Source organism: Takifugu flavidus, chromosome 5 (assembly GCF_003711565.1).
Source record: "Takifugu flavidus isolate HTHZ2018 chromosome 5, ASM371156v2, whole genome shotgun sequence".
Taxonomy (NCBI): Eukaryota; Metazoa; Chordata; class Actinopteri; order Tetraodontiformes; family Tetraodontidae; genus Takifugu; species Takifugu flavidus.
Genome location: NC_079524.1, coordinates 5,323,300 through 5,339,494, shown reverse-complemented (window position 1 = coordinate 5,339,494; position 16,195 = coordinate 5,323,300). Strand labels below are relative to the sequence as shown.

The 16,195-nt window shown below is 44.6% G+C and overlaps 1 protein-coding gene and 1 long non-coding RNA gene across 2 annotated transcripts; both read right to left on the bottom strand.

The window, feature by feature from the left end:
- Window positions 1-70: 70 nt before the first annotated feature.
- On the bottom strand, window positions 71-14,547 carry gak (cyclin G associated kinase). Its single transcript, XM_057033441.1, has 29 exons — window positions 14,069-14,547; window positions 12,498-12,559; window positions 11,633-11,692; window positions 11,295-11,409; window positions 10,829-10,971; window positions 10,617-10,742; window positions 9,986-10,075; window positions 9,766-9,901; window positions 9,539-9,651; window positions 8,232-8,310; window positions 7,474-7,591; window positions 6,201-6,250; window positions 5,973-6,121; window positions 5,744-5,866; window positions 5,517-5,650; window positions 5,165-5,359; window positions 4,973-5,090; window positions 4,803-4,882; window positions 4,518-4,711; window positions 4,250-4,411; window positions 4,009-4,175; window positions 3,666-3,921; window positions 3,367-3,558; window positions 3,095-3,232; window positions 2,909-2,995; window positions 2,586-2,831; window positions 2,322-2,470; window positions 1,813-1,989; window positions 71-1,707 (listed from the first exon to the last, which is right to left on the bottom strand). Exons 1-29 carry the CDS (start codon window positions 14,208-14,210, stop codon window positions 1,606-1,608), a joined length of 3,903 nt encoding a protein of 1,300 aa, XP_056889421.1. The 5' UTR covers window positions 14,211-14,547; the 3' UTR covers window positions 71-1,605.
- A 333-nt stretch (window positions 14,548-14,880) lies between these two features.
- Window positions 14,881-15,923, bottom strand: LOC130526086 (uncharacterized). The gene is made up of 2 exons (XR_008950654.1): window positions 15,261-15,923; window positions 14,881-15,160 (listed from the first exon to the last, which is right to left on the bottom strand). It is a non-coding gene; the product is annotated as an uncharacterized LOC130526086 (long non-coding RNA).
- Between the last annotated feature and the right edge of the window lie 272 nt (window positions 15,924-16,195).

Genomic DNA, 16,195 nt, shown 5'->3' with positions numbered 1-16,195 from the left:
TACACCGTCAAAAGAATAAAACCTCAGTTTTGCGTGAGATGAACAATTAAAGTAAATCAACACACTCCACTTGACAGAGGAGAAATATATATTTGTAAATGCACATTCATATCAGATGCTTTGGAATGAAAACAGCAACAATGAGGCTCAGTGTGGTCAACTGTTGCTTCCACTTGCACACCGCCCAACCCCTTTATATATTATCTGATTTTCTTTTTTCAATTTTGCCATCCTGATGCACGAGTAGGTGTCGATATACCTGCCTGCAAAACCACAATAAATAAGAAACCAGGCAATTTGATTGGTCCACGGGGTAAAAAGGGGCGAAACAATATTCAAAAGATGAGAGGAAAGAAATGATTAAAAGGAAAAGATTGTGATCACATAATAACAATGATGCTGTACAATCTTTTTCCCTCTCAAAACACACATACACTCATTCACACTCAATTCAAGAGGTTTAGAAGGAATCGATAGCTAACGAAGCCCCTTTTAAAGATGATAATACTCAAATATTTACATTGCAGGGAGTATAAACTGAAAATTAGGCCCAAATTGTGAGTAAAACCAAGAGAAATCAAATTGAATCACTGCATTTTCTATTTTCATTCCTTCATTTTTTTGACCTCTGCTGACGACCTTGGAAAGACGTCATTATCCGGAGCCGGTCAACGCCCACACAGACAGTTTATAAAGACGGTGAGCGCTACAGGTAAAAGAGCACTTGGATGAATGAGCCCAGGCTGCCAGTTCAGGATCCCCCGTTCTCAGACCCTGTTACGGCGAGTAAACACTCAGCCACACACAGAGTGTGGGACTGAAAGAGCACTTCAAAAACACGGGGCCTTCGTGGGCTTCCAGAACTGTCGAGGACGCAGGTTTCAGACGTGATTGTAGAAGCAGCGAGCACAGCATCTAGCGGGCGGTAGTCTTTCCACACAGGAAGTGGCTCAGGAGGAATAAAGTGAACAGCCTATAAAGGTGCAGCAGTAGCACTTCGGAAAACTCCTGGGTTCTAATCTTCCCAGGGAATGTTTTAATTCATGCTTCCATTTAGTCCGTGTTCAGATATTTAATCACTTCAGAGGCAAATAGCTTTGAAAACATTCAAATGATTTTGCAAATGTCCATGTTTTACAGCCTTATAAAGTACGTTGTGACAGGCTGTTTGCTCTGCCTCCACAGGACGATGACACTTTGGGCTAAATTCCTCTTTTATGGGAACTCCACTGTGACGCTAATTAGCTTGTTACCATGGATTTGGTCTCATTCTGACATAATTGTCCAGTTTCTCTGTGGGGTGTGATTGTCACCCTTTCTGCCCCCCCCCCCTGCCTGGCATTCACACAAGTAGGCAGTGGCTAAAAACCAGTGATTCTTTTTACTGGTGGTGAGGAATTTTTCACTTTGATGCACAATGCAAACTGTTCTTTTCTTGAGTAAATGGGTGAAAAAAGGAGTGAGGGGAATGCTAGAGAGGACGCCTCTCAGAGGCTCAGCGCCCCTTCAGGCCCAATGTGGGCTCAGTCAAACCTGGCTCGGCCCAACGTTTGACAGGTTAGGCCAAAATCCAGTCGAGCTTGATCTGGGCTCCAGATCTGTGCTTCAGAAGAGCGCTTTGGAGCCCTGGTTCTCAAACTCTGACCAGGCATCATTTAATTCCATGAAGATCATCTTGGCATACTCTTCATACGGCTTTCCTGCCGCCTGTGGAGTGACACAACATATATATTAATAACTAAAAACAACATGGGGAACAAGGTTTGTAGTAAATTCAATGATCTTTCGGACAGATAAGCAGTAAACGTGCACCTTATCTGGATGGACCACCAGCACAGCTTTCCTGTAGTATTTCTTCACCTGATCAGGCGTCACCAGCTCAGACATGCCCACGGGCTTCCAGCGGGTCTCACCGTCCCACAGCACCGTGTGCATAGTCGACATCAGCGCTCGGATGTTTCGCTCCTTCCCATCGATCCAGTCCAAAATCTGTGGCATGACAACACAAACCAGCTTTCATTTGTTTTATTATATTAACAAAAGATTCTAACTCAGCGTCTTAAGCCTCTTTTACACAGGTTGACTTCATCTGAGGCACAAGTCACTGGACAACCTCAGTAACTAAAGTCAGATTATCGTCGATGATGATGATGAAGATGCAGAGCACGAAGCCTCTATCACCTGAGACCCACCAGCGCCTCATCCCTTAGTTGGGATTTGTTAAAATAGGAGTATAAAGCAATCAAAAACTATACAAATGTGACAGATTCTAAACTGCCGGCATGTTCAGTGTTAAGTGTTAAATATTCTAAATCAGTTACCTGTAATTGAAGTGGGTCTATTTCCTTCGTCATCTCCTCCCGTCTCATTTCTGCTATGGTCCTTGGTCCCTTCTTATCGGGTCTTGAAGCAAAACCCTGAGTTGACAGCAACTCCTCAAAGTCGTCCTCCTTCACCTTTGGTTTGGGGCCTGGGTGGTGAAACAAAGCACAGCACTCAACTTCTGACAGAGAGGTTGTGGGGAATAAATGTGCAGACTTTTCCTGCGATGAGGCAACAGGATTATTCCACTTGTAGTAACCTACCAAAACCTGGCCCACGAATCCCTCTCTCCTCTCTGCCACCAATGACAGAAGAGAAGTTCAGGTTGTAGTTGGGTTTGGGGTGCTGTGTGCTTGTGGGCGGAGGCACGGTGGGTGGTTTGGCTGAACCAGGTCCTGACCCAGACATCCAAGGTTTGTTCGGGGCTGTGGTGGGTCTTCCAGACTGCCAGGGCTGGGCTTGAGGCTTTGAAGAAGGAACCTTTGAGCTAAAAGAGGTCCCAGAAGAAGCTGCGAAGACACGAAAAATAAATGAATAGCAGTAGATCGTCGATTTATCACGATGTCACTGCAGACAGGGACGCTACCTGGTAAATTGGAACCCAGGTTTCCCAGGTCAGCAAAAGGATCAAAGGTCTGAGACTTGGCCTTTGACATAGATGGTGCACCAGAAGCTACAAGCACAGAAGTCTCACAGTTACAGCTTTCGTGTCTCGGGTTTTTTCACTCATAGAGCACATTTAAAAGGTCACTCAGACTGCTCCTCAGCTCACCTGTGTTAGTATAGCTGGATTTGTTAGTGGTAGCACTCACACTTGCAGTTTTCCCAGCGGCCCAGCTGTCCCAGCCACCAAGCAGGTCCGGCTGGCTGGCTGATGAGGTCATCTTAGGAGTATCGTTCACTAGTTTATCTGAAAAAAAACACAAGAGCCTCAGGGACTGCTTGAAGCAATAGTACATGGCTGTAAAAATACCAGCAGGGAAAAAAAAGAAACAAGTTTGGTGTCTCACAAGACAAGAAGGCACTATTAACTTTGGTACTTACTGAGGTCAAAGAGGCTTGAGTTGGATGGGGCGGGGTTAGCGTGGGTTGGAGGAAATTTGCCAGCATTTGAACTCTCAGAACCCAATAAGTCTACAAACAGGTCAGGTCCAGAGGACTGCTGAGATGAACCCACGCTGGAACCAACACCAGAGCTGGTTCCCATACCAAAGGGATCAAAGAAGTCACCCACGGCTGCAACACAGTCACAAAGACACTTTAGACTGCATTAAAAAAACAACCCTGAAACATATAATACTTTAATGCAGCAGCAGCAGCAGTGCATGAAGGATTTCTCATACATTTTGAAGTGGCTGCAGCCTCGCTGGTTGGCTCATTGAAGAGCAAGTCTTCCTGTACTGGGGCTGCCTCGCCAGCAGGGGGCGCAAACAGGTCATTGAGGAGGTTACTGTTGCTCGTTGCAGCTTTCATTCCTCCTTGAACGCCTTGATGGGCAGCAGAGGATGAAGCCGTGGAAGATGTTTGAGTGTCCGTGTTCAAACCCAGGAGGTCAGCCGTGTCGCTGACGGGAGCTTCCTGGGCTGCAGGAGGGGGGATCTGGGGAAGAAGGTGGGCCGTCAGCAAAAAAACTCGGAGTTGGAGGATGACAACATGGCAAAATCAGCATTTTAACACCCGCTTTACCTGGAAGTCAGCATCAAACAGCGGTTCGCTGGGTTCACGTGACAGCGGCTCTCCACTGGGGGCCGAGTAAGAAAAGGATTCTCCTTCAGACTGATCACTCAGGTCATCTTGGTCATTCATGGAGCCCCTCCCTTGACTGTCTGAGGCCTCTTGAGAGCAACGCACATCTGCAAACACAAGAGGCCAGTGGTTACTACTGAATTTCTTCCCACAGTATTCAAACAGGGGTCAGTGAATGTACCTTCCCAATCTAGTGTCTGGAAAAAGTTGTTGGCGTTATCATCTGTGCTCCCAGGAGACTCTGGTTCATTTGCACTGGAACCTTCTGGGGTCTGAACGGGCTGGGGGGAGTCGGCATCATAAAACGCTGATGATCCCGGCTGACGAGGTAGCTCCGGTTTCCCTGCAGACAGGAAAGATTGTGGAAAGTTCTGCTATTAACAGCTCGAAGGGAGAAGATGAACGATGGGGGACGAGAGCAAATCAAAACAATGGCTTTGGCTTCATACCAAATTTGCTGAGTATCTCCTGTTGTTCATCACGTGAGGAGAAGAGGATTTTGGGGTTGAGGCCCTTGGTTGGGAAGCCCTCCCAGGGAGGGCTCTTGGTCCTGGGATGGTCCCTGGGATCTACGTCAATGTTCAAATTCACCTGGAACAGGTCTGGGTACTTCTCCTGTATGTCGCAGGCATCTAAATCATACCTGGCAGGAGAAACAGCGGGAGGGAAAATTGAGTTTAAGGACAGTGACCTCGTCGGGTTAGAAGTAGTTTGCGCCAAAATTATATGCGAACTTTGCAAACTTGACGGTGGTCGCGTTTCTGGGGACAAAACCGGTGTGGAACTGGATCTGAAACATCTTCATGGACGCCATCTGAAAAGAGTTTATACAACGATGACGCATTTGATGTCTGATGTAAGCGTGTGTGTGTGTGTGTGTGTGTGTGCGTGCGTGTTTACACACCTTGGCTTGCAGACGACCTCCCAGCGTGGATCTTGCATGATATATCACCACCAGTACATCTCCTTGGACCGTTACATTCAGGGGTATCTCTGCCTTCCCATCTTCCATTCTAAAATCCCTGCAAAAAGTAAAATATTGAGCAAAACGGATTAAAATTGCTTCATTTTCAACTGTTAAAACATCTCAACTTACCTCATTCGGTCGTATTCCTGGGATGTGGTGAGGACTCTCTCGTCTCCTACATAAACCTCACAGAACGGCCTGCAGCCGTTTCTTTGCTTGTTGAACAGAGGTACGGGAGTCATGACGATGGAACGAATTATTATGGGCTTGCAGTGGGGAACGATGGGCTCTTCTGCCATCATGTCACACATGTACTCGATGTACCTGCAACAGGGCAGCAATCGTGACCACAAATGATTAGCATTTCAAATAAAATAATAAACACTGGATTAAAATAAAAGGCAATTACACTAAAGAGTGACCATCTGTTTAAAATAAACTTTGCACCAATAAATCCGCATTATTTTCTACACATTTATACCTCTTGTGCGAGGGCGATATGCCAGGTGGGCAGCGCTTCATGGAGAACATGTAGACGGCCGCCTCAGCCGTGGTGAAGAGGCGACAGAAACACAGGAAGGAGCAAACCGCCACAGCCGACGCCGCTTTGCCGTCCTACAGGCGGCAGCGTGTGAGGGGGAAGTTTGAGCAATTTTCTCCTTCACGGTAAGATAAAGTGAACCCTGTCACGTGATCAACCTCACTCACCAGACAGTGAACTATACAGATGTTCCTTTGGTCCTGTTTGAGCCACAGATGCATGTTCTTACACACACTGAAGAGACTGCGCAGGTTGGGGGCACGTCGCAGCTGCCAGTTACATTCAGACACCTGCACACACACACACACACACACACACACACAGAGTGTAAGAGCTGGAGTATTGCGGGGTAAAAACAATTACTAATTGTTATGAGGCATCAGACACACTACACACTCTGTTATGGAATCGGGAAGGCCTGTATGATCGTCTGGAGAGGTTGTAGACAGCATAGTGGCCAGCGTGGCGTGAATCCAGGAACAGCCGTACGTCCTCTATGTTGTTCTTTATAGCCGATTCCACCCCTTCTGCTGGGTAGGACATGACTGCATGCATGGACAAAAGGAAAGTCAGTTTCCTTCAGCTGTGAAGGAATTGTGACGAGTCGGGGGGGAGGACGCCTACCCGCTATTCTGGAAGTGATGTAGGAAATATCCAGATCCCCTTTGGCATAGCTGTCAAATTAAAGGTCAATAGAATTAATTAAAAGGTCAAACAATCATTAAAAATGCTCGGATGACGACAAAATCCAGAACTTTGATTGATGACGAGTTCCAAACAAAGCATAATGAGCACAAACATCCAGATTATATATAACTGTGCAGTCAGCTACAAAGTCTCAGATATTTACATTATTATACTGAGATGATGATGAGCAGGATTTAAACAAAGATGATTCTGGCTATCAAAATTAAAAATTCAGTAGGCAAAAACTTTAGGCCAAGCAAAAAAACAAACCACATCTATGTATATGTGCGGATGGCTGACAGATAAATCTGTTTCAGGACAAATGATGCTGTTAGAAAAGACAGAACGGTGAAATTACTGAGGAAACCAGAAATGATGTGTTCATTTAAAATTCTATCTGTTAAATGGTCAATGGTTAGCCTCTGGACGCTAATGGACGCGTTTCATTGTGTTTTGACCAACAAAACAGGCCCAGGACCATTAGAATGAACGTAGGAGGATGACGTTAGCCTTTAAAAGACAATATTGCAACAGTTTTTTTCCTTCAAAGTTGCTGTTTATGTTTCAGCTGTTATAGTTTGATGACAAATGATTGAACATATGATGTTAGGAGCAGCAAAGCTCTAATGCTGGACGCAAGTCAGCACATTGCTTAGTGAGATTTTTGCTTCATCTAGATTAAAAACACAAACTACAGGAGCACACGGACAGAACAACTCATTAGTCGATTAGTCGACCATTATTTACCTTGGGTTGCTATGTGATGGACAGAGAGGGACCGTGTGGGAGTGGGGCAGAGAAAAGAAACAAAAATAATAATGAAAAGGCCCAAACAAATGAAAGACAACGGTGAGAAACGGTCTAAATGAAACATCCAGACGGATGGACACAATTAAGAGTGGCACATAAAGGAACGCTTTGTCAAAAATGTCCCTGGATTCACCCTCGGCTGGGACGTTTTGATAAGAGGAATCATTTCAATCAACAACAAAGTGTTACATTTACACCTGATGCATTAATAAATGAAAATATTAAGATTTAAGCAAGTAATAATTGTTGCTGCTCTGAAATCTTTAAAGCAACAAAATGTGAATGTTCTCATTGCAGCCACATCATCTGAAAACACCTGCTGATTCAGAAGGAAAAAAGGCAGCAAAGGAAACAAAAGAAGAAAATAACGAGTGAGGTGAAGCAGACTGGAGCTCCGTACCTGGCTACGGACTGGATGACCTTGGAGGACGTGTCCTTAATGTTGGTCAGGAAGCGCTCTGTTCCTCCCTTTAAGATATCCAAGAAGCCGCTGCCTGGCTGGTCGGGGTCATAAACCCCTACAGGTGAGATATAAAGACATTAACAAGCTTTAGCAGTGTGGAATGTTAAAGGAGCATGAACTAGCCAAATCTGTATGGACTGAAGCGTTAAAGAACAACAACAAATCAACTTGGAAACTACTTCTTAAAATCTTTTTGATTCGGAGGTAAGAACATTGAATTTGATCTGTTAATGTCAGCTGAGCTGCAGGTGGTTGGTGTTGAGAGATAACTGCCTGGCCAAGGCTGAATATATGAAGAGAGAGCAGAGCCGCTCCTAAAGGAAAAGAACGTCTTCAGACTCTGCACAGATGGTTGACAGAAATCCTCTTAATGGGCAGCACAACGACTCTACACTCGGCTGTGCATATTGATCTGAACGGTTAAAAAACACCCCTGACAGAAACCATTGAATAACCAAGACTTAGTATTTCAGGGTCCATATTACAGAACATGACAGAATGATGCGAATGTTTAGGTCAACTTTAAAATAATAAGCTAAATCAAGAAGTCTAGCTGGTAAATTTCAGCCTAGACAGAAAAAAAGCTGGAAGAATGACACGAATATAGATTCATTTTCATGCTCTTACAGGCCATCTCGCACAGCACTCTTCTGAAATAAGAGGGAGTGAAAACGCTGTTTAAAAGCACACATTACCTGCATTGTTGTGGAGGTTTTGGGTCGGCATGGGCGGCTGGGCTGCGCTGTTGCCGAAACCCCCGTTCTGCTCCAGCAGCTGCAGACATTCATAGCCGTCATAAACCGGACGCCAACAGTAGTACGCACTCAACATTGTAACAGGGAGGCCAATAAAACGACAGCCTGGCGCTTTTGACCCCTGCCGTAAGACTTTGCCTAAGATGTTTACCAGGTATAAGCAAGGCGGAGCAACAGTCGAGAGGGGAAATATATTCCACACAAATGCTCATAAAGAGTATCAAGAAAAGAAAAAACGCTAGAAATCGGTGCTCAAGTGCAGCTCTTGTCTCTGTCTTTCTGTGCAAAAATTTTCAAAATAATCCTCAGGTCAGACGGCCCCCCGCTTCTCATTTCCTGTCTGGTATATTTCCTTTTCAGTGTTTCACTTCCATCTCTGAAACCATCCTTCTGCCTCCACATATGTCTGCAACACTGAATGGCACAGAAAAAGAGGAGGAGGAAGAGGAGGAGGAGGAGGAGGAGGAGGAAGAGGAGGATTATGCCCTCCTTATGTCCAACAGGGAAACTCCTTCTTAACTCTAATCAGATCAACGTAAAAGCTGCCTTCACTTTGCACTCATTTACTGGCAGCAGCAATGTTTTGATCATAAAGAGCAGCTCTCTCGCTACTTAATATGTTTCAATACATATTTGTGCATTAAACCCGGGGCTGAACATAACAATATACATTATATAGTGTTCAGTCAGATGTATTATAAAGCAGAGATTCAGGATTCCAAGATAAGTATTAGGATTTGTGTTGAGATAATAAGAAAATGCTCATTTGGTGCGTTTTTTTTCTCACTAAAAACCCCTGATAAAACCCTAAAATCCGATTTGGTTGAATTAGCCAACAGTGGGCGACAAATTGAAAAGCAGTCTTAACATTTGCAACACCTCCGAAAAGCTGATCTGATAAAGCCAGTTTAAGTCGTTTCTTTGGTGCTGCTCTGGATAGTGGGGAGAGAGGAGACAGCATACAGGCCTCTTTGAGCCTTCCTCTGTGAGTGTGTGCAAATGTAACCACATTAGCAATTTCAGCACACGTTTACACGCGCGCACACAGACACACACTGGAAGAAGCAGCGTGGGCAGAATTTCAATGGAGCCTCCACATAAGAGGGGCCATGTTAAAAATGTGACCATTTACAAAAAGTCAAAGACAAGATCAACAAACTATCAACCACCTTATTATCATCGATAATGTGATCGATCTTTTTTGCTGCATCACATCTTCTGGTTAACACGGAGGAAAACGGGGCTACCTCTGTAATGGGGGACTTGGGGTTGACGTTGCGTGCTGCTGCGATCTCCTGGAGCAGGTTGACCAACTCTGTAATGGACAGACGCTCCTCTGGGTTCACCTTCAACATAGAACCTGAGCAGCAGGACAAATGTGACACGAAGCATGTCAGAAATGCTGGTTTATGGTCACCGTGGAGAAAAGAAGGGTTCTTATATTATCACTGGAGCAAAGGAGGGGAGGACGTACGTATGAGGTCGTGGTAGACGACGTATTTGACGTCGTTCTGCGGAATGGAATATTTCCCGTTGACAATCTGCAGTTTGGCTCCATCCTCGAAAGGGTGCTGCTTAAAACACAAGAGGTAGAGGATGCATCCGAGGGCCTGTGCAGGTGAGAGGTTGGAAAGAAGGTGTTAGGGAAAACATCAGGGATTCAGCAGACGCTAAAAGGATGGAAAAGCTCTGACCCAGATGTCCTGTTTCTCATTGATGGGGAAGTTGGAGTAGAGGTCGATCATCTCTGGGGTCCGATACGCCGGAGTGGTGTTTCTTGTGATCTGCACAGAACCGAAGATATGAGAAGATAAAGCAGCTGCAGGAGATTAAAGACAGGCAGGAGTTGGTCAATCTGGAAGTCATGACGTCTGAGGTCATCCTTGGCAAACCTCCTGTGTGTGTTTATGGTAGAAACATAATTGACCTGAATGGCCAGTGCTTCCTGCATGTCTCGTTGGTAATTCAATCAAAAGGTTTCTGGTTCCTGCTCGGCACCATGATGCTCAGAGTACTGCCACAGATCTACTGACCCTTTTCAGGCTGCTGTCAGCCCGGCTGACGCAAGGCGAGCCAAGTCCCCGCTTCCGTTTACAGAACATTTCATGACTCTACACTGGGGGTTTACATGTATTCATGCTGCCCTCATTGGTGAAAACCTGAACCCTGTTTATCGTTAGGCACCTCCCTTTGTACAACCTTTTTTGGCCACCTGAGCAACCGGTAAATCCTGCCAATAAAATCATCTTTCCCTCCTTATTTACAAAAACACCAGCATATGAGGGTTATGGATGTATGACAGTGTGTGTGTGTGTGTACACACACCTCATCCTCCACCATGGACCTCTTCTGTGCCGACCAGCTGTAGTCTGGGTAATGTGTCACTGTGGTGGAGCTGCCAAAGTCACACAGCTTGATGGTGCCCTGGTTACTAATCAAGAGGTTCTCGATCTGCACAAAGGAAGTGATGATTTGCACGTCAGTCACATTATTGCGCACACGGTTATTCGCAATTCTGCCCTTAAACGACGACCGACCTTGAGGTCTCTGTGGATGATCGGAGGCTTCTGCTTGTGCATGTGCTGGACGGCGCGGCACGCCTGGTAGAAGATTTTCAACACCGTGTCGCACGAAAGGGAGGCCTTCTGCTCTACCCTCTTGATAAAATCCACCAGCTGACCTGAGGCAGAATAGACACATGTTAATTAGTTAAAAAATATTTAATCTTACATTACTTACGATAAACTGCGTTAGATACATTTAAAAACCTGCAGGAACTACTAGGGTAAAGCTGGCAATTAAAAACCAGTGACGCTGGCCAGAGAGGAAGCAGAAGAGGATGTAGTGCGGCTACAAACAGGAAACGGTTTCTGTTAAAGTCACTGAATCGTGAATCTGACGGGTGGAATTCAGATTGCACGAATAGTTGCTGATTCAGGCGTGAAAAGAAGATGAAGGAGCCAAAGTACGAGTTAGTGAAGTGAAAAAACCACATGCACTAACCTTTGCACAGCTCTGTGAGGATCAGGAACTCAGCCTGGCCTGTGTCCGACTCCTCCTTACTGATGGATGCAGCGGAGCAGAACTGGACCGTGTTGGGATGACCCGACAGCTTTTTCTACGGCGCGTGAAGGTCAAGGAAAATCCAACAAAAACCTGACTTTGGGTTAATTGTCTAAAGGTCACAAACAAGTCACTGACTAAAGTTATTTTTAGGGGAGACACCAAAGAGACGTTTAGAAACAGAAGCACATAACAATAATTTGGTCCAGTATTCAGATTCAGAGTTAATAAGGACTTTTCTACACCCATGGGACGGTCTGTAAATGGCATAAGGATACCATGAAGCAGACTTCCTGTATGATTTCCTTGTTCTTTTCTTCCTCATGAGACAGCAGCCTCTGGAGAGAAAGACACACAGGTCAGTGGTTTGTGGTTGATCCGTGACAAAAGGCGCAATTCCACTGCAGGAGCTTAAGGGCAATTTTACGTGGCCGGGGCCCTTAATGCATGTCTAGACCGCATGATCATCACCCAAACGGCCATTTATGGCGTAACTAAGTCCCTGCTCAATATAAAAGGAGCATTAGCCTAGCAGGCACCGCTGCAAGTACGCAAACACACAAACCAGAAATGCAGCAATACCCTGCCTTGTTTTGAATAAACATCACAACGCAGCATGACCTGTTCAATATTCATTAGCACGCGAACGTGTTCAGAGTGATAAAGCTGCATTGATAGAGTCTAACAAAAGGTTCTTGTAGGTAAAACTAACTGTAAGAAATCATATTTTCTTAGTCTTACACCGCCTCAGCTGCCATCATTTTTTATACCCTTCCTCATTGTTTTCTTTGTTATTATTTTTTCTTTTGTTGGCCTGCCCAGGCGACGTCACAGTTGAAACCTTTGGTGTGACGCCATCGAGGCGTTATACCCGTAGGGGAGACACGACTCTCAACGGTTCCAATAAAGTTCCTGTCCCCCCAGTATTTACCAGAAACTTCCTCATGAGAAACGTGCCTCAAGTGAGCCTTCCATAGCAACGATTTCATGGCACTATATTCTGAAACATCTTGTTAAAACAGTGTTGTGTCTGAAGATTAGATTGATTAGATTTTGCTGATTTGTTTAAGTGTCAGCCAAAGGATGCAGCAATATGGCATAGATAATTAGCAATACAAGTCAGAATAACAGCATTTTTCTCACCTTGAGAGCATAATCTTTACCGCTGCTCGTGTCCTGGGCCTCGTACACAAAAGCAAACCCACCTAAAAATGGCAAAGCAGAGTGATTTAATTATGTGATGCATCTGCTCAGGCAACATTCATCACGGCTCTGTGAAACGAGGGTATGACATGATGAAGGTGATGTCAAAGTAACACGTGTCCATATAGCAACTGGACAGAATGATTGTTTAAAGATCTAAATAGCAGCCGTATCTCTCACAGGACTTGAATTCAAGGCTAACTTACTAATGAATGTAACAAGCTTCCCACACATATAAACCTGAAAGTAGCCCCACGATTGTTTGAGAACAACGGCAGCTTTTGTCGCAGGCTCGCTCCTCTGTCACTCGATCTGACCGTACACCCTTTCACCCCGGTGAAGAGAAAGTGAAGAGAATAAAGACAAAGCTGCAGTAATAATATGTGGTATTAGTACTTCACACTCCCCAAAGAAAGCCCCTTGGCTGTTACCAAACCTAAAATACATGCTCACGTTTGAAGCTTCACAGCATTTATTTTTCTGTTTTGCCTCGAGGCAAGACTGGTGCATGTTCCAATGGTCCTGATGTTCTCATTTTGTTCTGTTCTCCTGCTGATCACGCTTGTTCCTTCACATTAATGGTTTGGCCAATAAAGTGAATACGCAGTACGACAACAAATACCTAAGATCCCAGTCATCAATCCAAAAGCGTAATCTTTATTGTCAATTACAGAGATCTCAGGCGTAGAAAACACACCCATCCCAGAGAGCGGATTCTTTTCTCTTGTTTTATGTCGAGCTTGTCGACAGAGCCCCTTTTTCCTCACTATGGTGAAACAATGTGAGAATAAGGAAGAACACCGTGCTTAAGAGTTGAGCCAAAAGAGCACTTTCTTTACTACGGGTTCTCCTGCTCAGGTGTCACTGTTGCCAAAAATCTTGTTTGTCCTGTCAAGACTGAAGAGACACAGAACACAGTCGCGATAAAAGATGTATTATTTTGTCAGGAGGACAGAAATGCTTTAATACAGCCATAGCTTGCAGTTAATTCAGCTCAAGTTTTTGGTGTTATTGAAGGACAATTATAATAACTGTTGCTCAATGGGGTTTAATCACGTTAGGTACATATTGAATTTTTTGGATTTCTAACAACTCTTGCATGTTTTTCAGTGTAAGCATGAACTTTAGGTTATGTACATGTAAAACTACTAACAACACACCCTCTTATTAAAGATACGAGGCGAATGCGGCAGGAAAGATAAAATACTGTTATATACGTGTTGACAAACAGCATTTTACTGGACCTCAATGTTCAACCAGACTAGTTGTGCCAACAAAATATGTATTTGTGACAATCAAAATACCCACAGGGATGAACTAATTGAGAACTGGACGAAACAACCGTTGATCTGTGAGACATCGCTTACTTATTAACTAGTTTTTCTGCTGTTGTAGAGGTTTTGGTTCCAGTTCAGGTATGCCCCTGATGCTAACCTTTAGGTAGCTGACCTAGCTAGCAAGCTAAGCAGTGGAGTGCTATCAATGATTCTTGTGGCGGCAAACTGTCTTACCTTCCGCAATAACCCTCTTTATCCTCAGTTTCATGTCACCGAGTTCAACCACCTGTCCTACGAAATCATTCTGGTCCCGACTGGCCGCTCCCGACGAGCCGGGCCCGGCTAGGAAATCCAACGCCGACTGAAACAGAGACATTTTATCCAGCTCCCAGCTTTTAGTCTCACGAAGCCCGGAAATGGAGGAAAACCTTGTTCGACCCCCAACAGGTTTATCGTAAAAAAATCGGTTTATCTTACTACAATAGTGAACGATCGGCTGATAATATCATTTGAGTAAAGAAAAACATCCCCTTCCTTCTATTCTGACAAGGCCGCCGCCATCATCCACACCGACTTCCGTGAAGGATGATTACGTCACGACACGACTCGGTCATGTGACGCAAAAAACAAAATACAGAAAAAAACGTCGCTTGTATGAAGCAAACGGACCAACTTGCAGTAGTGAAATACTGCATGCGAATAAACAATATCGAACCAAAAAACGGTGATCCGTCATCAAATTTATCTACTACATTTTCCTGTTTGCAACTGCTTCCAAAAAAGGCACTTTTTCTAAAAATTCACGACTACAGAAACCTTTACCAAAGTCTTTCTAACGGTTAAAATGAGGTTAGAGACTCTAACTTACCCCTCAGTGCGTGTTTGAGAACATGTTTCGTGTATTCTGCCGACTTTTGAAAGGTGTTTTTCTCCCCTCTGCTGGTGAGTGTTGGGATAAACTCTAACACAACTGCAGGTGAACAGATCAAAATTTAAATATAAATACGAATAAAATATTTGATAAAAGATGCAAGTGCACGTGCACCCAGGATGAGTAAGTTTTTAATTTTTTTTTTGCTTGTAATCAGACCACAACCCACCGGCTTGAGATAAATAAAGACATGGTGGTGGTGGTTCAATCCATTGGTAATAGGATGAGAAGCGGACAAAACGTAGGTGTTCTGGTAGTAGGGAAAGGTGCCAGAACACCTTCAGAGCACTGCCGAGTTACCCTTGAGCAAGGTACCGAACCCATAAACACTCATATAGCGAACTGCGATGAATTGGCGACTCACCCAGGGGTGGACCCTTCGCCTCTCCTCGACCCTGAAAAGGATAACGCGGTTATGAAGACGAGACGAGACATACACCAATACCATGGCTTTAAAATCTTCGTTAATGTGATTTCTTACGATTTATCACTTACACAGACATATTTAGGTGGCTGCATGGAAAACTTGCACGCTTTAAATCCTCTGCTTCGCGTTTTCCTTTTTTAGCCGTTCTGCAACGAACGACGGATGCACCCTATCACATAGGATAAGATCGTAAATTCAAAAGATTATTACTTTTAGACTCCATTAAATAACAGCATGCGCAATTATAGTTAGCTTTTCAAAAAGCACATTTATTTTATTTTATTTTTTTACAGGAAATGAATAGACCTCTAGAGATGTCAAAATATTGGTTCAAAGATCGCTGTTCGTGTTTTGTAATACCAGTTAATGGAAAAACTGGGATTGATCAGAGCACACGCGAGGAGAGTCGCGCTTTCTCTCCAGTGATTGGTCACACCCCTGAAACGCGTCCATACCACCACCCTCTGATTGGTTCATTTTCCAGCCGCGAGGCGAATCAAAGCCGTTATCCGGGCCGCAGGAAGCCGCCGCTCCGACGCTGATGGTCCGCCTCCCACATAGACCGATGGGTCGGCTGATGTGGGACCAGAGCGCGGCGGACCAATCACAGCGCTGCACTCCGACAGGCCTGGCACGAGAGCACACGCGAGCCCCTCAACCACGCTGGGACCATGGCGCGTTCACGCGCTGCTGCTGATGAAAAATTCACAAGAACCGTCGCCACCTGCTCGGTGTACCGGTTCATTATAGATTTTCAGTCATATTTAGAACATTTTCGAAATATTAATGTATTGTTGATTTCTATTTGAACATTTACTATCTATTGGCGCGTGTTAGTGAGTGTACGCTTTCATAACACACACACACACACATGAACTCAAGTAGCCAGTTTAGTATGCGTGCGAACCGCTTTTAACGTTTCTTCGCATTCTACTTTTCCATTTTCCAACGAAATTCAAATGAACCGTGATAACGTGAGGGTGCGCTAAATTAAGCAACACTT